Raw genomic sequence first — 24,323 nt, 5'->3', positions numbered from 1 at the left:
TGGAGGGAATGGTCTCGCCTTGAGAGACCCTAATAGAGAGGCTGTCAGGTGGGACTGATGAGGGTCAAGACAGGGTGCAAAGAGCAGGGAGAGCTCAAGGCCAGGCTGGAAGGGACCGAGGGCACGAGGCAGGAGCACAGAGAGTGTGCAGGGAATGGTGGGCAGGCCAGGCTGCTCTCCCATCATGAACCCCTCTGCTCTCCCACTACGGGGTCAGATTTGGGACAGAAAAGCTCTAGGGCATGTGGTGGTGTTTGGGAGCCCCTGGCAGACCCCAGAAGGGACCAGGAGGGAGGCTGCACTCACCCTGAGGGGTCTGCTTCACCCAGACATGATGTGTTTGACAAAGGCTGGGAAGGGAGAGAGAAATCAGTCACCGCACTTGGCCCCTCTCAGCCCGACTTCCAACCTTCCCACCACCCTTTCTCCAGACTCTGATTCTTTCTCTTATTTGGGGTTGTTGGGGAGAAGCTGGAAGAAGAGACCTAACCTCTGCTGTGTATTCTAAGCTGACATCTGGACATAGATGAAATGAGCTATGTTGTCTCTGCTAATCCCCACAACCTTAAGAATGGTGCCAGCATCACCCCATTGCTTGGATGAGAAAATTGAGGCTCAGAGAAGGTAAGTGACTTGATCTAGGTCACACAGCCAGTCTATCTCCAAAACCCATGCTCTTTCCATTATACTATGCTGTTCACTCCAAGGATGGAAAAGAACATCCACTGGGAGCTCACCAACACCCATCTAGCCTCTAATTCCTGGATCTGTTCTGTTCTGTAGACCCGCCCAGCCCAAACTGTGCCCGCTGTCCTGGGTGCCCGAGGAAGTGAGGCACGACCTGATACCTTCGTAATTGATGCACCCGTTGGCATCCTCTTGCCCAGCCAAAAGCTGCTCCACCTCGGCCTCAGTCATCTTCTCTCCTGGGGTGGGGGCAGTAGGTTCTGAATTACACATGGCAAAGGAGGGACAGGCCAAACCCAAGCACCCCCTCGAGTCTCAAGGCCCAAGGCTCCCCAGATCTGGGAAGTGGACATCCAAGCTTTGGAGGGGGAGACAAGGGTCTTAGGTCTTTCCTACTCCCCAAGGCCTCTCCCTCTGCCCTACAGCCAGCACTGGGGGAGCAGACCAGGGCCCCCATGATTGAGGCAATGACAAGGATGGGATCCCTGGGTCCCACATCTCAGGCTTCAGCCCTGCTCTGCCGACCTGCTCTCCCTCCTCCCAAGCCCAGCTTGGGGGAAGGTTGTTCCTGCAGAGCCTGGAGAGACAGGGCCTGAATCAGGATGTGATCCTTGGGATGCAGGGACCCCAGTCTACCCCCTACGTACGCCACCTGGGCCCTTCCCACCACTCCCTTCCTCCCCCTTGGGCACCACCAGCCTGCATACCCAGGGTGGCGAGGACATGGCGAAGCTCAGCACCCATGACTGTGCCATTACTCTCCTTGTCGAAAACACGCAGCCCTTCCACAAAGTCCTCATAGGTGCCCTGCTCCTTGTTGCGGGAGATGTGCTGCAGGATGGGCAGGAACGTCTCGAAGTCCAGCATCTTCGCATTCATCTCTTTAGGTGGGAAGGAGAGAGAATGTGATGTGAGTAGAGGCTCAAGGGGAGCGGCGGGTCCGTAGGGGGCCTCGCCCCCGCTCTGCCAGGCCAGGACCAGGGCGGAAGGGAAGAGCCACTATGACTCCACCCAGACCTCTAAACTCCAGGTGGCCAGCTAGGTGGGGGGAAGGGGGGCCCAAGGGTGGTCGTGGCAGGATTCGAGGGGCCCGAAGGGTCACAGAACAAGGCCTCACAGTCACAGCTTAGACTTTTGACATGTGACAGACACGTCACGGAGGTAAACCAATAGGATGGCCAAAAGGGAATTTTGCATCATTCCTCCTTTGGGCCTCATCCCTAGACCACATTGCCTGGGGCAACTCTGAATCAATAATTTTTATAAATTTGCAATTCTTTTGTGACGAGCCAGCCCACTTCTCCCACATTATGGTGTGTTAAAAGCTTTAATTTTTAAATCCCACAGATGTTGGCAATTCTTTCTTCTATAACAACACAGGAACTTCCCAAAATGGAAGCGCCCAGACATCTTTTACCTCTGAGAAGCCCTGCTGGTCCTCTGGCCCTTTCCTGCCCACATCCTTCACCCCACACTGGTATCTTCACCAGCAAGAGGAGGAGGGGAAGGGGCCAGAACCAAGGAAAGGGGAGGGGAACAATATGGCCCAGGAAGCCTCTAGAGAAGGCCTGCCTGGCTGCTGCCTGTCCCCACCTAGTGCCGACACCTCTCTGAAGGACGTGTGTTAGGGCAGCAGTTAACTCTACTACCAGACATGACAGATGACAGTCACAAACGGGACACACTGTCTTACACCACTTTTGAAACTCATTCACCAAAACCTGCTGAATGCAAATGAGTGACAGGGCATCATTACGGAGCTCATATTGAGTCCGCTTTAACTTGAACAAATAATTTGCAGTCTTCAGTGCTCTCACCATCATTAGAAACAAAGTCTTCGTGACATTTCAGTGCCACAACTAAGATACTGGGCGTGGGGGTGCGGGCAGGTGGTTAGTGGTCAGATCCCCACCTCACTTCCCTGCACCCTGGGGTGTCAGGAAGACACTGAAGCAACAGAAGGTCGTTCCTGCTCCCCAAGAGCTTCGACTTCACAGGGAAAACAAGAGCAAGCCCTGGCCACATTCTTCAAGAATCAACTGTCGGAGACTTCCAGATAAATTCTAGCAAGGGGAGAAGGGTAACCTGGGGAAGGGGTCTGGTCTTGAAGGGCTATCGCGGGAGAAGAGAAAGAGCCCCAGGGGCCTCGGGGCAGACACCAGGAGGTTGAGCCACAGGCCCACGCTGACCTTCAGGCTTGGGTTTGCCCAGGACGCGCAGCACCTCGGCGTTGGTGGGGTTCTGGCCCAGTGCCCGCAGCACGTCCCCACACTGCCCATAGGTGATCTTCATCTCTCCAGTCGGCGTCCGGTCAAACAACGAGAAAGCCTCTTTGAACTCTGCAGAGAGAAGACCCGACTGCAGCCTCCCTGGGGCCAAGCGAAGACTGGCCGGGGGGCCATCAGCCTCCACCCAGGCTGAGAGCAGGTCAATGTGGCTGATAAACCATTTCAGTATTTGCCCTCGGCCATCATTCCAGCCCCTCCCTGGAAGCCCACCCACACCCTCTTCTGACAACCAAAGGGACATCCTGGAGCCTCCGTGACCTGCTCCAGCACTGGGCCTGGGATCCCTTCTATCGGTTATTGTTGTGTCATCTGAATATCTCCCCTGCGGCGCTGCTCCGGTCCATGCTCCCCTGCCCTGCTGCAGGGGAGGGGCCTGACTGTCAAAATGGCAGGGAAGTGAAAATAGCATGGCTCAGAGGTCAGGATTCCCAGCTTCTCATCTTGGCTCTGCCGAGTAGCCCAGAACGAGCCCAGCTGGGACTCCTGGGCAAACCCTGGGAATCAAGCTCCACCCTCCCCTCCCTTCCCAGTTAACTGTGAGTGTCAGAGGAGGTGGTGGTGTGTGGAGGCACTCTGCAAAGTGATAAGACCTGCTCAGAAGTCAGCTCACATTCCGGCCTGTTCCAGGCCAGACAAGCTGACGTGGTAGACAGTCGGACCACACCAGCTCTCCCACTGACCTACCACTGGCCTTGAGCAGACTACTCACTTTGGTGGGCCCTCCTTTTTGTTTGTTTTTTTTTAGCTCTAAGTGGGGATATAATGTCCACCAGAGTGAGTTGCTGGGGGGATTATCAGACGTGCCAAGCATGCTGTCTAGCACATGGTAAGGGAATCAACAAAGGGTGGTTACCATTGTTTCCCTAGTTCTGGAGCCAGCTCAGAGCTCTAGGGACTAGACTCCCTGAAGGTACCAGGGCAGGTGTCCAAGGAGCAAGGTCAAATTAAGGCACTCCTGGGCCCTTTGCAAAGAACCTTAATTCCTCATTAATTTGGATTCAACCAGTTCATTACTGGGGATAATTTGGACTGGGAATAGCAAAGAAATGGTTTACTAAACAGATTAACAATATAAACTAAGGAATGTATGAACCACTTAGGAAAAAAGCTGCTTTTAATCCTCACCAAGTACTCTAGAAACACTTATTCCTTAAAGGCTGCCTACGGATTATTTACAAACCATCTACATATTAAAGCAATTCTGCAAGATGTTTATTTGCAAGTCTTTACTAGGCTTTGTAAGAATTTAAAAGGTACAAAACAACATGTCTTTCAATTACTGAATAATTAAGTTCAAATTCCATTTCCATTGCTTACTAGCTGTGTGATGTTGGGCAAGTAAATATTTAACCTCTATAAACCTCTTCTCCTCTAGAAATGGCACCTACCTCATAGGGTTCTTAAATTACATTCAAATCAGATACAATAATGCATGTTAAAAATCTTAACAAAATGTCCTGCACAAAGTAAATGCTCAAACAATGCTGCTAGTCTTATCTTACTGCATTTAATCTTAATTTTACCACTTAACTATGTGATTCTGGCCAGGTCACTTAACCTCACTGACCTTCATTTCCTCTTTTGTCTAAAGGAAATAACCACTACCTCACAGTTTTGTTAGAAGGATTTAATATTTTTTTTAACTTTTAAAGCAATTAGCGTGGCTTCTGGCACAAATTCAGTGCTCAATAAATATGTTAGTTGAATCTGAACTCAGACTTTTTTTATAAAATGATTTTATTTATTTAACACAGAGAGAGAGCATACACATGGGGGAGGGGCAGGGGGAGAAGCAGGCTCCCTGCTGAGCAGGGAGCCTGATGCAGGGGCTCAATCTCAGGACCTTGGGACCATGATCCCAGCTGAAGGCAGACACCTACCTGACTGAGCCACCCAGGCAGGCGCCCCTTAACTCGGACTTTTTGATCTAGTTCATTCAGAAGAGTGAGGTCAGATGTAATAAAAGAAGAAGGCTTCTCATAAAAGAATATAATGATCCTTAACAGGAGGGTGGAACATGAGGGGGAAAGTAGAAGAACTATGACCTATGATTTGATCACTTACAATGGACCGAGCTCTGAGCTAATAATTTGTCTTAATCTTTCAAAAACCTTATGCTATAATTATCCTCATTTATACACCAATGCACATGTGACTTCTGGTCAACTATCCAGGACACCAAGAAAACAGTGAGGAGGAAGGAGGAGAAGGGAAGGACCTATTGTACCTGCTAACGCCCCAGCCTGCTGCAAAGCCTGGTATACGCATAAACCCCAAACACTCAAGTTTAGGGCTGCTACTAGGTAGAAGAAAAAGCCAGTGTGATCTTGGGGTGCATGAAAGGTGATGTTCATGGGCCCAGAAGAAACCTTTTCTCAATAGTCTATAGCAGTCAGGGCCTTGCTAGAGCTATGAGCAAAGGTGGTAATCACTTCCTCTAAGAATATGGAAATCTGGGTGCCTGGGTGGCTGAGTTGGTTGAGCGTCCAATCTTGATTTCCATTCAGGTCATGATCTCAGTGTCATGAGATCAAGCCCTGCCTCCCAGCTCCACGCTCAGCGGGGAGTCTGCTTCTCTCCTTCTCCCTCTCCTTCTTCCCCCCTCCCCCGCCTCGCGTGTTCTCTCTTTCTCAAATAAATAAATAAATCTTAAAAAAAAAAAAAAAAAGAATATGGAGCTCTGGAGAGGGACCAGTAAGTAAGTCAAGAGTTAGAAGCTAGTTTCTACAAGGAAAAAAAAAGGCATTAAAATAAAATGGGGCCATATCACCCAGAGAATATAAAACAAAGACAGGATTTGATAACTATCTTCAAATAGAGGCTATCTAAAGGATGCTGAATAGAGTCATGGAATTCTGAATTGAAAAGAACCATATATTCTTACTTTGCAGATAAGAAAATTAAGGTTCAAAAAAGTGACTTGCCCAAAGTCTCATGGCCAGTAGTGGCAGAATTAGGGCCAATACTAAAATCTCCTGATTCCAAATAATATTCTTTCTAGCATAACACAAGAAAAACATCTTCAAAGAGCAAATGAAGAGACAGCAGAAGTAAAATTCAAACAGAAACAATTCCAATCCAAAAAAGGGACAACATCTTCAAAGTCAGAGGGATGATAGACTGAAATGAGTTAGACCACAGCCCTGAAAATCCTCATGGAGAAAAGAGGCAACCAGCTGTCCCAGTTGGCTTTGACCATGATTCCCATTTGGGAAATGAAAAATCTTTAGCATTAGTTGACTCTCTACTCTTCATGGGTACCACCATGCTTGTATCTACACACAAGTATCTATTTAACTAAAATGCATTTTAATTAACTTTAAGGGGTGCCTGGGTGGCTCAGTTGGTTAAGCGACTGCCTTCAACTCAGGTCATGATCCTGGAGTCCCAGGATGGAGTCCCGCGTCGGGCTCTCTGCTCAGCGGGGAGTCTGCTTCTCCCTCTGACCCTCCCCCCTCATGTGCTCTCTCTCTCTCTCAATCTCCCTCTCAAATAAATAAATAAATAAAATCTTTAAAAAAATAAAATAACTTTAAGTATCTTACAGCACAGCAAAATATTGACTGAAAGTGAATGTCCACGGGGTATTGCAAAAACAGAGTCGGATTCAATTCACTAGTTTCAAAATGCATCTGCTAGTTCTCATGCCATATTTGTGGGTAAACTGGCATCACTTTTTGGGAAGACAATTTCACAATAACTATTACAGTTTAAAATGTATGTATCCTTTGACCCACTCCTAGGAAGCTCCCCTGGGGAAAGCATGCTGCCGATAGGTCCCAACAGGAAACAAACTAAAGGTCTATCACTATTAGCCTGATTCAATTAAAAGGTACATCCATGTATAAGAATCTATGTAATCCTTTAAAAAAATGAAGTAAAACTGTTAACTATAAAAAGATACCAAGGTATACTGGGGTGCCTGGGTGGCTCAGTTGGTGGCTCAAAGCCAATCTGCCTTTGGCTCAGGTCATGATCCCGGAGTCCCGGAATCGAGTCCCGTATCGGGCTCCCTGCGTAGTGGGGAATCTGCTTCTCCCTCTGCCCCTCAACCCACTTGTGCTCTCTCTCTCTCAAATAAATAAAACTTTTAAAAATAAATAAATAAAAGATACCAAGGTATATTAATTTATTATATTTATTATATTATATTATATCTTTTAAAAAACTGGTTATCTTTTGAAGAGGGATCAACATGACAAGAAAGCAAGAGGAAAATATTTTTATTTTTTATTTACTTTTAAGTAGAATATGAGTTTTTGTTTTTGTTTTACTGTGTGCAGGTATTGGTTGACCTTTTTTTTTTTTAAGATTTTATTTATTTATTTGACAGAGAGAGAGAGACAGGAAGAGAGGGAACACAAGCATGAGGAGTGGGAGAGGGAGAAGCCGGCTTCCCGCTGAGCAGGGAGCCCAATGTGGGGCTTGATCCCAGAACCCTGGGATCATGACCTGACTCTAAGGCAGACCCTTAACGACTGAGCCCCCAGGCACTCCATACTTTTTTTTTTTAAATATAGTATGTGCTGGGCGCCTAGGTGGCTCAGTAGGTTAAGCATCTGCCTTCGGCCCATATCATGATCCCAGGGATCAAGCCCCAGATTGAGCCCCACATCGGGCTCCCTGCTCAGCAGGGAGCCTGCTTCTCCCTCTCCCCCTGCTTATGCTCTCTCTCTCAAATGAATAAATAAAATCTTTAAAAAAAAAAGATAAGGCTAAATGAAAGCAATTATTATTTAAAAATAAATAATAAAATTGCATACCTCTTAAAAAAAATAAAATAAAATATAGTATGTGCTTAGAATCAAGGGGTTGGAGGGAGCTTGGGTTGCTCAGTCATTAAGCGTCTGCCTTCGGCTCAGGTCATGATCACTGGGTCCTGGGATCGAGCCCTGCATCGGGCTCCCTGCTCCGTGGGAAGCCTGCTTCTCCCTCTCCCACTCCCCCTGCTTGTGTTCCTGCTCTCGCTGTGTCTCTCTCTGTCAAATAAATAAATAAAATCTCTAAAAAAAAAAAAAAAGAATCAAGGGGTTGGATCAGATGACCTTTCAAGGTCCCTTCTAACTCTAAACTTCTAACTCTAACTAAAACTTAATGATTTTATGTCCTAGAGGCATTTGGTGGGGAAAACAGAGGGATAAGTTGCAATGGCAATGAGCCCCAGCTATAAAGCAGATAGAACATGACGAAACATTCTATTCTCAAAACCCCAGACTCCTACAGGAGAGGGGCAACAATCAGGTTGGAGGGTAGGAGATCTGGAGGCTTGTCTTGAGAGCTGCACTTAATAGCACTTTATATAACATTGAGAAAACAAATTGTCTTCATCAAAGATGGAGAACGGTTGGTGATGGGGATCACAGGTGGACTAGGCACCCCCAAGTCACCACTAGCCCTGCCACCATTAGCAGGCGAGCATCTCGGCAGGCTACAGGATGAGCGGGGAGGATGCCAGTGACCTAAGGAGGGCTTTCCAATAACAGGAACAGAAATGAGGGTTCTAAATATCTTGAATAGTAGGTTTTGCAGGTAGAGGGGAAAAAAGACATTTTTGCTGTGCATCTATTATGTTCCAGGCAGTCTGGCAGAACAGTTGAGAATTCAGGTCTGCAATCAGAGCGCCTGAGTTTGAGTCCTGGCTCTACTACCAGCTGGCTGTGTGCGACTGGGCAAACTACTGAACCTGTCTGTGTCTCAATTTTTCACAGTAAAATGGGGGTGATAATAGTCCCTACCTCCTGAGGGTATGGTGAGAACTGAGTTAATCCACATAAAGTGCTTAAGTCATCACATATCCTAGGTGAAAATGAGCAAATACAGGTGAGCAATGATGATGATTAAGGTGCTTACTAGGACCCTGGTGATAGCAACTACTCTTCTCCATCCTCCTCCTCCAGGGAGGATGTGCTGGGGGAGGGGCAGCTGTCAGTACTCACCTTCGATCTGGTCGGCAGTGAAGTCTATCTGTGGGGAAGGAAACACAAGAATGAGGGCTGAGACTGCCAAAGGCTCCCAGAGGGAAGCAGAGTGGCTTCCACCACAGTCGGGGACAGGGGGAGGACCTCCTGCAGGCCACCAGTGGGGGGAGGAGACAAAGGGCACCCCAGTCTCCTGACAAATGAACTACAATGAGCTATCAAATAGTGCAGCCACCAGAGCCCCCTCAATACCAGGTGTGAAGTGATGGCTCAGAATGAGAGGGAAAGAGAGAAAGAAAAATACTCTAGAGAACTCTAGAACCTATGGCGACCCCCTATGGTGATTTCTTCGGGTCAAATATAAATTGCTCAACCTAGCTGGCCATAAACTGCCCTCACTTCCAACCTGACTCCACAGTCCACCCACAGTCAGACTTCCTCTCCCTTTGGGCGTCCACCACTCTTCACCCTCCGCCCCCCTTTCCTCCTTGATGCTGACTCTCCATTCACCTCCTTCAATCCCACCTTCTCTTCCCTCGCCCCATCCCACCCCCCACCCCCCAGCACATGTCCCTCTTGGTCATCAGGACAGCAAGCCTAGCTTGGGTGAGCCCTCGATGTTTCCCAGCTATCCCACGGCCCTGCCTCTAGATGTGCCCAGGCCTCCCGAAGCCAGGATTCCCCCTGGGCCAGGATTTTTGTTACCGCTCACAGAGATGCCTGGCACGGAGCAGACACTCAAAAAATATTTGTTGAGTGAAGGCATAAATTTTGGATTCGCCCCCACAATGCATAATAATTTAATGCTGAGTACAGAAGAGGCAGGTGGGAGGCTCTGAAAATGAATGACAATGAACAAGCATGAGTCATTATTGTAATTTGGGATTTTGTGTGTTACTTCATCATCCTTGATCTGCCACCATGCTCCCCACCTGATCTCCTCTTCACCAGGGGTGGTAACCACCCCCGGCGCATCTTTTTCACGGAGCACCATTCCTAGTCCTAACTCTGCAGCTTGTGCTGTGCCCCGCAGGTGAACCTCTGTTAATGAGGACCTCTGGGGGTGGCTGGAATGAGCTAGGAGAGCGGAGGAGGGGTTACACCGGGTGGGGAAGGAAACTAGCTGTGACCGGGACCGGGCTTTGCCGCAGGTGGGGTTGGTCAGGAAGGTAAAGATAACCCTGAAATAGGGTAAAGGATGCTTTGCACAAACTCTCTGAGGGTAAGGTGCAGTTGCCCCAGGAGTAAATGTGTAAGAGAAATGAGTATAAAAACATAAAATCAGAATCTGTGGTCATAATCACACATACTGGGTTAAGTTTACTTTTGTTTTGTCTTTTTGAGCAGAGTTTTCAAAGCAAAGGAACCAGATAAGTACAATAATAGGGAAATCATATCCTTCCAATCATGAAGGACACCTACTTTTTTTTTTTTTTTCCACTTTAAAGCAATTTCAACAACCCTCAGGATTGGAAGATCCAGGTGTGGGAAAGAGGACTGCATCAAAAACTAAGGATTTACTATATGTTGGCTAACTGAACATAATAAAAAATTAATAAAAATAAATGAATTAAAAAAAAAAAGAGGACTGCAACCAGGGGAGAGAAAGCGGGGGAGGTGGGTGGATGGAGGGAAGTGATGGGTCAAAGAGAAGGCTCTGATCTGATACCACTAGGCAGCTGTCACCCGGACACCAGGGACCAGGCTACCCCCCAGGAGGAGCGCATTGTTGGAATGAAGCAGAAATAAAAGCATCCTGATGGGGCGGGAGAGAGTCAGCTTTTCTTGTGAGGCTCTGCCAGTAGCGGGAGTAACGAATGACCCAGGTACTTTGAAGGTCTTGACACGATCGCCTCCACGTGTACCGTAACAAAGCCCAGGGACATGCAACTGCCTCCGTCTCTTGGCCAAGCCGATTATGCTTGACCCCTGACCCTTGCAGGGATTACCATAGATCAACCCCAGGGTCCTCGGCACAACGGCAGGGTCTCCTGGGGCTGTAGGTGCGGGGGGAGGAATCCTGAGAGGGCTAGGGAGGATCATCCAAATTGGAGCCCGGAGGTTCAGTTTCCCTACCTTCTTGTCACAGAACCTGGTCCTGAGCTCCTATTTTGATCTGATTCTTCACCACCTCCAGCCCTGCCCTTGTGGCTATTCCCAGGGGCCCACCACTCCCAACCTGTTATTAATAGCTCTTCATACCAGTAGCACTTGACCTCTTAGGTTCTGGTGCCAAGACTTAGAACTGCTTCACTCTCCAGAGGCCTCTGACCCCTCCTTCCCAGCCCCTCCCAGTTCCATTCCTTCAGCAGCTGGGCCAGATAGCTGGGAGGCCTGAAGTGACTGAGTCAGCAGGCAGGGCTGGTGGACCAGCTGCAGGGAGAATAACCTTCCAGTGTGAGGGGAGCAGGGCGGACAGGGAGGAACCAGGCCCCACTCCCTCACCAGGTTAGAGGGAAGGTCTCAGCCTGGGATGGGCCTGTCCACTGCATACCCCAGACAGGGGCCCAGGCTGAGGCCACAGAAGGAGGGAACCACTTTGGTAGGGGAGAAGAGAGGGAAACAGCCTCCTCTCACCTTACCTAGAGCCCCTCTGCCCCCAACACGTGCCCACTGAAAGGGTCTTTGAGAACAAAGCCTATTCCAGACCCCCAGCTCCCTCACTGCTTACATCACTTACTCCAAGTTGCACTGGTTGGTTATCATGTGTCTTTTCTCCAGAAAGATATCATACTACCTCTGAGGAAAGGGTCAGTCTCCTTCTCTTCACTATGATGGCTCCCACAGTGCCTTAAAATTTAAGGCTGAATGGTTCATTGGTTGTATCTCCCTGCCATTCCCGACTCTGCTGGGTAAATTTGGGATGACAGAGCAGGGTTTCCTCAGAGCAGAAACCTGTTCCTGAGGGGAAAGGCCTACAAGTCCAAATACCCCTCAGCAGCCCCCACACCAGCTCCACCACCCCAGGCGCCAGGATGTGGGGCATGGACCACCACAGCCTTCAGCCCATCCAGCCTCCAGAAAATAGGTCTCTAAGGTCCAGGACAGACAGGATCCTGAATGTCATCCCCACCTCCACCCCAGTGGCTAAGCCTCACTCACCTTTACGCTCTTGGGGTCAAAGGCAGGTTCCTTGGGGGGCTCAGAAGCTGAGGCCGGGGCAGGGGCTGGGGCAGCCTTGGCCGCTTCCTTCTTAGGCTCAGGCTTCTTGGGAGGCATGTTGTCTTGTTGGGATCTCCGGCGGAGATGGAAGCTAGGAAGGAATCAAGAGATGTGGCGCCTGGGAGATGAGACAGGAGACTGGGCCGCCTCCCTCCCCTTTTATCCTGGGCAGGAGCCCCCACAGAGGGGCTGGGTGAGAGCAAGAGCAACTGCTCTGACTATAAAAGGAAGAAACACCAGCAGGGTACAGATGACAACTGTGTATTGTCACCAGGTTTGGGGCGACGAGCCTCCCCTCCCTCCACACCTCACACTCCTCCTGGCCTCCACCTCTGGGACAGGCTGACCCCTTCCTGCCAATGGGTGGAAACCCAGAGGGGCCAGGAAAACAGACCCTCTCAAAAATGCCAGAGTCCAGCCAGAGAGATGAGCTGACTAGAGCAGTTGATAACCCTCACACAAAGCCCAGGGGAGGGTAAGGCTTTTTTTAGCCCCTCCCGAGCAGAGACAGCCCACTGCACATTCCTTTTAAGCCTGACTCCTTTAAGCTGAGAGCCACTCTGGGGCCTCAGCTCTGCCCTGAGGCTCAGCTCTCGGGCCTGGAGCCCTGAAGCAACAGCTGGTCCAGCCAACCCACACTGTCCCCACCCCCTCCCAATTCACAGGGTGAAGCCCTCCATCCTCCAGAGCGGGCATCCCAGGAACTCCACAGACCTCAAATCCCTGGGTTTACCCCCACCACCAGCAACCTCAATCGTTCATTCAACAAGTCCTGAGTGCTGAACTTGTGCCTGGGGGGCTGGGGTGAGAGGCAGGGAGGTGTGGCTAAGAGTCAGTGTGATTGGAGGTCAGAAAACTTGGGTCCCGTTGTCACCATACCTCTAACTCACTCTGTGCCCCAGGACTGTGTGTGTGTGTATACGTGTGTGTGTGTGTGTGTACGTGTAATGCTTACTGTGTACCAGGCACTGTTAAGCACCATCATATAAAATCTCATTACGCCTTCACCACAATCCTATAAAGTAGCTATCATTATTACTCCCATTTTACACTTGGGGAGATTGAAACTAAAAGTGGTCAGGTAACAAGGTCACTCAGCTAATTAGCTATGAGCTGGATCAGAACCCAGGTGTGTCTGATTCTAAAGTTTATGCTCAAATCATTGAGATCATAATCCCATTGATGAGGGGGGCAGTGCATACATAATATGTTTGTGTGTTCATCCGAAAGGTCAGGCCGAATACACACTAATGTGTTAGGAAGAAACACCCCTGGGACCTGGGGGCGGGGAGGAAGGGGGGACGACGGCAATTCATAATTTTGTACTTTTTTCACTTCCTGTATTAATGGAAATTTTTAATAACGAGCATATACTGTTTTTGTAAAAACCGTTGAAAGTCTATAAAATGTTCAGAAAACAACAAAAAAGCTTACCCACTGCACAGAATTGCTTTGAGCTGAACTTTAAGGCTCTCCAGTTCGAAGGATAAAAGTCCATGCTGAGAGAAGCCGAAGTCACTCTGCCTCTCTAGGCCCTCCCTATGAAGGGACCCTTCCTATGAGCCTCCTCCCTATGAAACAAGATCGCTACACTACATACACCTGTGCGCGATTCCAGGTGCCCGGGGCCCACATCCGCTCCTTCCCCAGGCTCCATTTCCCAGATCTATCCGAGCCAAAAGGGCCCTTAGAGTTGGTCTCATCCTACCTGCTTTCGTAGGCAAGGAACCTAATGCCCAGAGGGACTTTTAAGCGGCCTGGAGACATTCAGCCATTCATAGGCAGAGCTGAGCCAGCTAATTCTGGCTCCCGAGCGTTGTGTGGAGATCTGCCCCCCGCCCTGCAGCTCCTACAGCCTCGGTGGGCTCTCACCACTGGTACGCAGAGAGGCCTTCAAAGGAAACTGAGGCAGGAAAAGGAGCCAGGGCTTGCCCAAGGGGATACTAGAGAGAGTAAGACCCAAACCCAGGCCAGTACTGGTCCTGGCTGGGACAGAAGCTGTTGGCCCTTTCACCTCACCCCACCCCTCTTCTGCCTCACCTTCTCTCTTCCTTCTGATTTCATGTCACCTGCTTCCAGGGGCCTCTGTTTGCACCTTTCCATTTGCCCTATCTTTCCCTTCCCTGACTTCCTCATTCCCCAGGGGTTGGGAGCTCAGGTTGCTGGTGGTGAGGAAGAAGGAAAAAGGAAGCCCAGCCTCTTTCTTCCTGTCCTCCCACTGCCTCCCCTTCCCGGACTAGGTGTGCTGCAGGGGTTTGCAAAGATACACAAACCGGGGTTTGGTGGAAAGCTGCAAGCCGGAAGCTGGAAGATCCAGACACTAGTCGTGACCTCGAGAGCCACTCCCCCTCTCTGGGCCTCAGCTTGCTTATCTCTAAAATGAGAGATCATCAGGAGCTTTCAAACAGTGTTCAACAAACACCCAAGGCTCCCTTAACTTGTTTCCGACTGCAAGGGACGTGGAGAGGCCAGGTTGGGAGCTCCCCCTGCCATTTCAGTCAGCACCACACCTGTGTTTTTCTACACCGGGGTCCCACGATCATTGTCTAAGAAATGATTCCATGGTTTAAGAGTCTAAAAATAACCACTGAATGAGATGCTCTCGCATTTCCCCTTCCAGTTAAGAAACAAGTTATTTTAACTATTCTAGTAAGAAGTTTGATCCTCAAAAGTCAGGAGTTTCCTTTCACTTATCTTTCTCTTTTTTTCCTTTTTCCTTCTTTCTTTGTTTTAATTCTCAGGAGGAGCAAAATATCCAGTCCTCTTGGAAACAGAGCTCTGAGGTTAGAGAGCTGGCTGAGCATCCGCAGACATGAAAGGGTGTGGGCCTTAGATACATGAGCATAGGGCCGAATCCTGGATTTGCCATTTCCTAATCTCGGGCCCAGTACCCTAACGACCTTCAACAGTAAACATTTCCTTCTCGAGTTGTTGTGAGATCTGTATGAAACGACGTAAGCAGAGCACCACAAACCATCCCTGGCACATTAGAAATACTTACAGCTGTTAATTTAATTTGCTTTCCTAGATGAAGTGAGATGTGTGTTGGGGTTTCTCCTGAACTCCAGGAGAGGGGGCTTCCTGGGGAAGGGACAGGTAAGGTGGCAGCAGCTCCTGGGATTGGGAGGTGTGGGTTTAGGAATGAGGAAGAGGTGGAGAGGAATGGCGGAAGGGGGGAGGGCAGCCACTGGGTACCCACAATGTGACATATTTGTGGCTCTGGAAGCATGTAGCAGGTCCCTGGGGCTGGGCAGCCTGCCTGTCAGCCACACTCACACAAGGAGCCAGCCTGCCTGAAACCTTAGGCCACAAGCACCCCAGTGGGGGAGGAGACACTCCTCAAATCAGTTTCTGATTCTCTTTAAGCAACACCAGCTAAAAGAGTGTCTGGCACTTTAGAAGCAACTAGAGGGGAGTGTGGTTTTCCAGAAAGAGCCATGCCTCAAGAGTCAAGATACCCGCCCCTGGCCTTGCTATTACCACGACTCTCGATGCTCACAGCCCAGAAAAGCCCAGTAACTGGAGCCAGAGGTTTCACTTTCGCAGCCCTCATTCTGCCTCATGGTCACTGACTTTTACCTTCTTGTCCCTCTAGAGTATCCGGTGCCGGGTCTATGACGTTGTCTTCCCGCTCCAACATACGCTGACCAAGCGGAGCAAAGGAAAAAAAGAGAGAAGGACGGAAGAAGCAGAGTGTGAAGAGGCAAGTAGAGTAGTGGGTACTGGAAGCTTAACCAGCACCTCTGAGGCCTCTAATGGTTCCTGAGCCAGAGTGGCTCCAGCCCACTCAGATGCTCCCACTGGAAGGACTTCAAACTCAGTAGATGGAAAACATAGGACAGAATTTCACACCAACCCATTTACAGCCCATGTCAAATCCGGGGATAGACGCATAAGAGAACTGACATCAGCCCTCATCTGGGCTGGGCTTACGCATGCTCGCTCGCTCTTCTCCCTTCCCCTCTAACCATGCACACCCTGTGTCCTATCCTGAAAGAGATCCATCAGAGTCTCCTGCCTGGGATCAAATGCTGCTGACAGCAGGCCTGGCTCTTAATGCCTTGTCCTTGTCACCCTCCCTCCTCTCTTCTGGCCAGTGCCTCATAAGCTAGACATCATGGGGCAACGCCCTGGCCAACACAGATCTGTCCCCATAGAGGGCACTGGGTAAATTGGGCTCTGCCGCAAGGCAGGGGGTAAGAGGGCCCACTCAGGAGCCAGACTGCCCAGGTTAGAGTCCTGACTCAATGGGTTAGGCAAGCTAGTTAACTTTTTTTTTTAAGATTTATTTATTTTAGAGAGAGAAAGCTTGCGGGGGGGGGGGGGGGTAGAGGGAAAGAATCTCGAGCAGACAACTACCCGCTGAGCTCAGAGCCTCGCTCTCACGACCCTGAGACCATGACCTGAGATGAAATCAAGAGTCAGACACCTAAACGACTGAGCCACCCAGGTGCCCCTCAAGTGAACTTCTTTATGTCTCAGTTTTCTTATCTGTGAAATGGGGCTGCTAATATAACCTCATAGATTGGTCACGAGGATTATGTGATTTGGAGGAGAGAGAGAGTAGGGGCCAGGAGTGCAGCAAAGAGGCTGCTAGAGAGTCGAGGCAACTCTAATTTCCATTATTCTTGGATCCTGGCTGGTTGGGATAGGGGATTGTTGAGAATTCTCAAGAATTCTTTCTTGAGACATTTGATGGTGCAAAAAGGTGTTGACTTACTATGGGTGACATGCCTAGGACAGTGTCTAGGACAGAGCAAGTCATCAAAATAGCTGAGCCTGGGTCCTGATTGAAATCGTGTGCCTGCTGCCTCCTCTCCCAAGATCAATAGTGGAAGAATTATACAGAGAAAATACCAAGAAATGAAGAGAACTTTGAGAAACCCCTTGGATGAAGGGGAGCCCTGTTTTGAACTGGTGTGTGTGTGTGTGTCTCTGTGTGTGTGTGTGTGTGTGTGTTAGAAGGGTGGCTTTGGTTTGGGGAGAGATGTCACCAGGCAAGGCTGGGGAATGACCAAAAAAAAAGGAGCTCTGGGGTTCCAATCTCTCTTTTCCTCCACTACTGCCTTCGAATATACAGCATTGCCCCATCACCTGTGTGACTCAAACCTGTGATCCAGGTGCTGGTTAGGGTAACATCAGGGCACTGAAGATGCACGGTGCTTGTGAAGAGCTAGTAAAAAAAAAAAACAGGGGGCAACTGAACTTTGGATAGTTGTGTTCTCCCTCCTTCCCTAAACACTCAGGGCGGGTGAATTACAATCTAAAAAAATCTCCCCCTACCAAGGCTGCTCCTCCGTGGAGCGGAGAGGGGGGGGGGACTGTTCTCAGTACTAGGGCTCATTCACCTCCAACGCTTACCCCCTGAGCTCAGTGGCACTGGCATGCTCTATTGGACAAGCAACCTATGTGCCCTTAGGCAAAATAACAAGACAGATGAGGAGCACAACTAATCCGAAAGGATACAGCCCAGATGGTACCTTAAGTAGAAATATGACAACAGACAGGCCAAGATTTTAAAAGGAGCTTAGTAAACATGCTAAAAGAGATAAAAGGAAATAGTACTGATATGATACAGAACAAAAAGACATAAAAAAGAACCAAACAGAAATATCAGATATATAAAGTATAGTTGAAATAGGAAAAAAAGGGGCGCCTGGGTGGCTCAGTCGGTTAAGTGACTGCCTTTGGCTCAGGTCATGATCCCAGGGTCCTGGGATGGAGCCCCGCATCAGGCTTCCTGCTCGGTGGGAAGCCTGCTTCTCCCTGTCCCGCTCCCCCTGCTTGTGTTCCCTCTCTCGCTGTCTCTCTCTCTGTGTCAATTAATTAAATAAATAAAATCTTTAAAAAAAAAAAAACTTTGATAAAACAAGCAACATGTTAGGTATAAAAAATTAATCATTAAAATAGAACACACAATAGATTTGAAAAGTAGCACGATGGACACAGCTGGGAAACATGGTAGGGTATTGAAAGGCAAAAGAAAGAATATCTTCCAGAAGAAAAAAAAGAAAAGCAAAGAAATAGAAGAGCTAAGAAATAGGGGGGATAGAAGTAGAAGGGCTTTGTGGTTTAGAAGGGTAATCAAGCTGAGTATACATGTGAAAGAAATCTCACTCAAGTTCAGAAGAGACATGAATAGAGAGGTTCTTTGCTGCAGCATGACTTGTGGTGGCCCGAAGGGGAAGCAATGTGGGTCTCCATTACTAAGACAGGGCCATGAGAGAGTACAGACCAGTTAGAAGCAAAAGATTAGATGTGTATCCAGAAGAATATAGCAATGAGTAAGAAGCTGAATAAGATATAAACCACAATTACATTTCTATAAATTTAAAATATCTGCATATAATCTCACTGATATCATACTGCATACGAATGAGCTAAACCTGAAGCTCCAAGGAAAGAAAACGCTTATTTGCAACTTAGGTAGGTAGGTACAAGAATTTATGCTAACACTAAAGCCTGCCACAATGCAAATTAATATGCATTTCTCTAACATAAATATGCAGATTTTAATCAACAGCATTATATAAACTGGCTGCAAAAATGACAAGAAAAGTTTAAATGTTTTGTTGATATTAACAAATTTGGAGTTGCTTTTCAATTTATGCAATATCTCCTTGAATTTCATGTTAATAATACTGAGTTGACACAGCAGTTAGTGAATTTACTTGACTTGGACATACTTTTGATACTGATATAATTCTTTTAAAATAGAGGAAGCAATTTTGTCCTTTTGGATGCAACTATTAAAGGAAAATGATTTTTTTTGGTACTTGATTCAGTTACTGGAAAATTTTTAAGTATGCTTGGAAAACAGGTATGTGAATCTACTTTTTCAACTGTGAAATTATGAAATCTAAATACAGAGTAAGTATTTGTGATGAAAATTTAGCATCCAAATTGAGATATGCTGTAAGAAAAAACACACAATGGGTTTTGAAGACTTACTACAAAGAAAAGAATGTAATATATCAATAATTTTAATATTGTTTACATGTTGAAATAAAATTTTGGCTATACTGGGAGAATAGGATGTATTATTAAATTTTATTAAGTACATGCATACTAGAAGCATTACACATACCAACAAAAAAATACACATTAAAAATATTTGAGGGTTGCTTATGGTGAGTATTGTTTGGATGGGATGGGGCAACAAGATAAAAAGGAATAAGTAACTAATTAAACAAAAAGCTTTGTATGGATCAGTGATGAAGAAGGCTATATAACTCAAGGAGAATGATTAACCCAATCCCCTATAGCTAAGATTCCTTATGCCCAAAGAAGAAGGAAAAAAGCAATGAAAACCTGAAGTCTTAGTGACCCTGAAAATCCAGAGCACCAAAGGTAAAGGCAGAGAAGGAATGGAAGGGTCTAAAATCAAATTAAAATCAAAATTTTAAGGGCCATTGATAGCACTGGTCCTCTGAGCACTTTAAATCATCCCATCCACCTTCATTTCCTCAGCTGTTTAGCATAAGTGGAGAATGGTCCACGTTTGGCCCAATCACTCAACAGTCTGTCTAAATGGTTGAAGCTCATTCCTGTGCTGTGATCAAGGCAGTGCGGCCTAGTGATGGATCTGTGAGCTGAACCGTGGGAGGAAGACACTGGGCGGGCCCCAGCAACAGGTGGGTTGGATCCCGCCCGAGAATCTAAAGCAGAGGGCAGGACAGCTGGTGTCTAGCAAAGTGATTTATAGTTGAAAAGCAATGGAGAGCAAGTCAGAACCCTCACCAGTCATCCAAACTGCATTCCCCCAGACATCCTGTCAGCTGCAAGGGACTTTAGAGGCACAGACAGAAGGGGGTGACTTGCCCAAGGTCACACTATGAGTCATGGCAGGTCTGAGACTAGAACCCAGGACACTAAGGTGACAGTGGGAGCTGGTAGAGCCAATGGGATTCCCTCATGGAGAGTCCTGGCCCCCAAGAGGACAAGAAAACAAGAAAGCATCAGTGACAGCTGGCCCTGTCACCCACAGCATGGGTGGCTCTCAGTAAGGAAAAAGAGACTCAACACCTTAGCAAGCACTTTTTCTCAGCATTTTGGGACATGTTTTTAGCGCTAAAAATGAGACTCTTCTTGGTTTCCCTTTCCACCAACTTCTTCTTTTACTTCTCAAATTCTTACTTCCTCCCTCGCACCCCACCAGTGACTTCTCTGTGGCTAGACCTAGTGCTCTTGTCTCTGGGCCTTCTCTGCTGTACTTATCATACCAGAGTTCTGTCACTTACCCTGCTGTCCTGTATCTCCTTTAACCCGATTACTCTCATTCATCCATTCATCCATTCATCCATTCAACTAACACTTATTACACCTATAGTATGCACATGCTTTTACGAAAATGAGTAAGAGGCCATCCCTGCCCCCCAAGAAGCTTCCTGTCTGGTGTGGAGGATGCAGATAAATAAATAGCTTTAATGTAATGATAAATACTCTCACAAAGGTTTTATAAGGTATTACATAACCAAAATAGAATGCATTTAGTTCTACCTGGAAAATCTCTATTTTTTTTTTAAGATTTTATTTATTTATTTGAGAGCGAGAGCACGAGCAAGGGGGAGGGACAGAGGGTGAAGCAGACCTCCTGCTGAGCAGGGAGCCTGACTCAGGGCTCGCTCGATCCCAGGACACAGGGCTCAATCCCAGGACCCTGAGATCATAACCTGAGCTGAAGGCAGACACTTAACCAACTGAGCCACCCAGGCGCCCCTGGAAAATATCTCCAGCTCCAACTTTTTTCCTAAATTGTTCAAGCTTCACATTTTCAATTAACATTTGGACATTTCTCACCTGAGGCACTTCAAACTCAGTATATTTTGAACCTAGCTCATCACCTACCTCCCAAATGATACATTTACGACACACAAAACAAACTAATAGCAACAACAGGCTCTATTCGAGACAACTACAGTGTAGACTCAAGACTGGAACATCAAGTCTGTGTTTAATTCATTGCCATGCAATTTATTCAGAGAAAAATGAAAGTTTGCCTAGAACCTAAAAGGGAGAGAAACAGAGAATCTACTATTCAGTGAACATCGTCTCCAGATAATAGAAATATTTTTAATCTAGCAGCCAGGCATATATGTCCATTCTGAGGAAAAGGAGGTAATAGCCAGCCAGATCATTCGATTCACTCTTTTGGTCAGTCTGCACTCAGTAAGCAGCCTTCTAGTTGGAATCTGAATGTCCGAAAGAGAAGGAATTGGAGAAGAATATTTTTCACTGTAAATGAGTAACTTGGAACTATTTTCATTTTGCGTCTTTTTTCAGATTCAGCTGATGAGAGAGCAAGCTGAGGGCAAAACACAAGCTGACACCCCGAAATACCCCCCTCCCCCCAGGAAGGCCCCATAAGGTGGGATATACATATAACATTCCTCAGGCACTAGGAACTGCCTAAGAACAAAGGCAGGGGAAAAATAAATGGTCAACTGATAAAGATCACAGTCGTGTAGAACACGAAACCTCATTATAGTTTGTAACTGTCTTCATGATTTATAAGAAAAATACAATCTTAATAATAGTCAGACCTCCAGGAACCTATAGACTCTATTTCCTGGAGCCCTAGTATCACCTTCACCTCCATAGGATAGAAAACCCTATATGATCAGTCACTCCTCACAATCACAATGCAGCTGGTTCTGCCCATGGGTCCCGTCCCTGTGCTATAATAAAAACACCTTTGCACCGTAAATCGTCTCAAGAATTCTTTCTTGCCCACTGGGCTCAACAATCCCATATCCCAGCTAGCTAGGATCCAAGAATAATGGAAATTTAAGAGTTGCCTCAACTCCCTAGCAGCCTCTTTTGCTGCACTCCTGGCCCCTACTCTTGCTCTCCTCCAATTCACATAATCCTCAGCTGTTAGCATAATCTTTCTCAAATTCCATTCTCATGAAGTCACTCCCCAGCTCAATCACCACCAGCAGCTCCCCAGGTCTATTTTATCAACCTAAAGTCATCAGTTTGAAACCCAAAGCTTATCAACTGTCCCCTAAACTACCATTTCAACCAAGCTTATGCGGCCTTCACTCCAGGCAAGCTAATTTGCTTACAGTTTATCTTCTTCCCTGTGCTTTTGAAGTCTGCCTACCCCTCCCTGCCATAGGCCATGTAGCCCATCTCAGAGTGCACCTCAACCAGGATGCATTTCTGATTAGCCTCAACACTTCAGACTGCTTTGACTTGAAATCCCTTAGGGACTTATGCACAAAACCAGCATGTTCTCTGGGCCCAGAAAGGGAGGGTCAAAGAGCATCAAGTTATGACCAATAAGAGATAACACTGAGTGGTCATGTCTTTTAATCATCAGATACATTTATGATATTTTAATAACTTTATATTTGTGTAGGGCACTCTACTAGATAATGGGGACATCAAGGTGAGCCAAAGACCCTGCCTTTATGGAATTTATATTAAACAAATATAATTAAAATGACCTTACATACTATGAAGAAAAAGAACAAAGATTCTGTAAGAGAGAATCAGGGTGGAGCTAATAATTTTGGTTAGGTGGACAGGGAATATTCTGAGGACATAATATCAAGGCTGAGGCCTAAAGGATGAGTTGAATTTAGCTAAAGAGTAAGGGCAAAGTATTTCAGGAAGAAGAAGTAGTAAGTGTAAAGGCTTCCACTTTAATCAGTCAATATTTTTTAAGCATATACTAGATACGTAATGCTTTTCAAAGAACTATATGGAGAAATATAAGACAGCCTTCCCTTAGGGAGATAAGACATAAATCATCCTGATTATATTGGTCTGCTCAGGATGCTAGAACAAAATACTGCAGCCTGGGTGGATTAAACAACAGAAATGTGTTTTCTCACAGTTCTGGAGGCTAGACGTCCATGATCAAGGTGCTAGCAACTTTGGTTTCTGGTGAGAGCTTTCTTCCTGGCTTGTAGATGACCACTTTCTTGCTATATGTCTCATGTGACCTTCTCTCTACTCTCTCAGGTTTGTAGCACAGGCCCTGCAAATTAAACTGACAAAAGACAGATTAACAAAATTTTAAAAACAAGAGGTGGTTAGGACGTGGGGCATATATACCATCTTAGCAAACAGCAATAAATTTGTGGAGAAGTGACAAAATAGAGCGGAAAAGGTTTGGGCCTCTGGGGTGGTAAGTTGTGGAAAGGTAAATATATGGGGAAACTAATGGAAGATAAGGGTTATTTCAGTACGGTTTGCTTGTACAGACCCAAATCAGTGCCAACTCTTTGTCTCTAGTGATAATGGTTGTTTTCCTCCTCCTGGTACAGGAGAGGGGAGAGGAAGCACCTTCACAAAGGGAAATATATGTCCTGCTTTTAGGCAGATAGCGAGAAAGCAAAGAGCTCTTTCTGTGTTTGCTGCTTCCTAATTGCTTTCAGGTCAAAATAATCCTTATGGCAAAGTGACATATTCTAGTCCCCTTCGTGGGAATGTAGAGTGTAACAGGGAGATGAGACAAGGCTGAATAAGGAGGCAGAGACAAGACCTTGGAGGGCCTTATAAGAGAAGTTAGGGGCGCCTGGGTGGCTCAGTTGGTTAAGTGTCTGACTCTTGATTTTGGCTCTAGTCATGCTCTCAGGGTCGGGGGTAATTAAGCCTGGTGTTGGTGGGGCTCCACACTGGGCATGTAGCCTGCTTAAGACTCTTTGTCTCCTTCTCCCACTGCCCCTCCCCACTTGTGTGCTTACTCATGCTCTCTCTCAAATAGAAAAGAGAGAGAGAGAGAGAAAGAGAGAAGTGAACAGGTTTGAGCAATGTCCTGAGCGCAATGGGAAATCTCGAGTTGGGTGGGAAGGTTTAGGAGGGAGTCCTGACATGATCAGACTTGGTTCTGAGGATAGGTAAAGCTAGAGACAGGAAGAGACATGAAGGTACACCCAGGGTAAAATTAGTAGGGCTTCTGTCACTGGATGCTAGGGTCAAGGAGAGAGAGCGGTTCCAGGTTTGGGCAATGGAGAGGGTGGCAGTACCTTAAGTTGGGGTAGGAAATACTTCAAGTACAAGGACCAGGGATGTCGTTCTGAACAAGCACCTGTGAGATGTCCACTTGACAGCTGGCATTCGGGTCTGAAGTTCTAGGAAGCAGTCTGGCTAGAGATAGAGATTTTGGAACAATTTTGCTTTTTTTTTTCTTTCCTTGAGAGAGGGAGGTGGGGGAGGGTCAGAGGGCGAAGGAGAGAATCTTAAGCAGGCTTCAAGGCCAGTTCGGAGCCTGACTTGGGGCTCAATCTCACAACCCTGGGATCATGACCTGAGCCGA

The 24,323-nt window shown here is 47.2% G+C and overlaps 1 protein-coding gene across 1 annotated transcript; it reads right to left on the bottom strand.

Moving 5' to 3' along the window:
- Positions 1 to 321: 321 nt before the first annotated feature.
- On the bottom strand, positions 322 to 24,053 carry MYL4 (myosin light chain 4). The gene is made up of 8 exons (XM_021678390.2): positions 24,034 to 24,053; positions 22,897 to 23,054; positions 11,996 to 12,146; positions 8,912 to 8,939; positions 2,877 to 3,026; positions 1,395 to 1,568; positions 849 to 926; positions 322 to 350 (listed from the first exon to the last, which is right to left on the bottom strand). The coding sequence occupies exons 3-8, from the start codon at positions 12,110 to 12,112 to the stop codon at positions 322 to 324; spliced, it is 576 nt and encodes a 191-aa protein (XP_021534065.1). The 5' UTR covers positions 12,113 to 12,146; positions 22,897 to 23,054; positions 24,034 to 24,053.
- Between the last annotated feature and the right edge of the window lie 270 nt (positions 24,054 to 24,323).

This window comes from Neomonachus schauinslandi, chromosome 15, assembly GCF_002201575.2.
Source record: "Neomonachus schauinslandi chromosome 15, ASM220157v2, whole genome shotgun sequence".
Taxonomy (NCBI): domain Eukaryota; kingdom Metazoa; phylum Chordata; class Mammalia; order Carnivora; family Phocidae; genus Neomonachus; species Neomonachus schauinslandi.
This window is presented reverse-complemented; position numbering and strand designations above follow the sequence as displayed.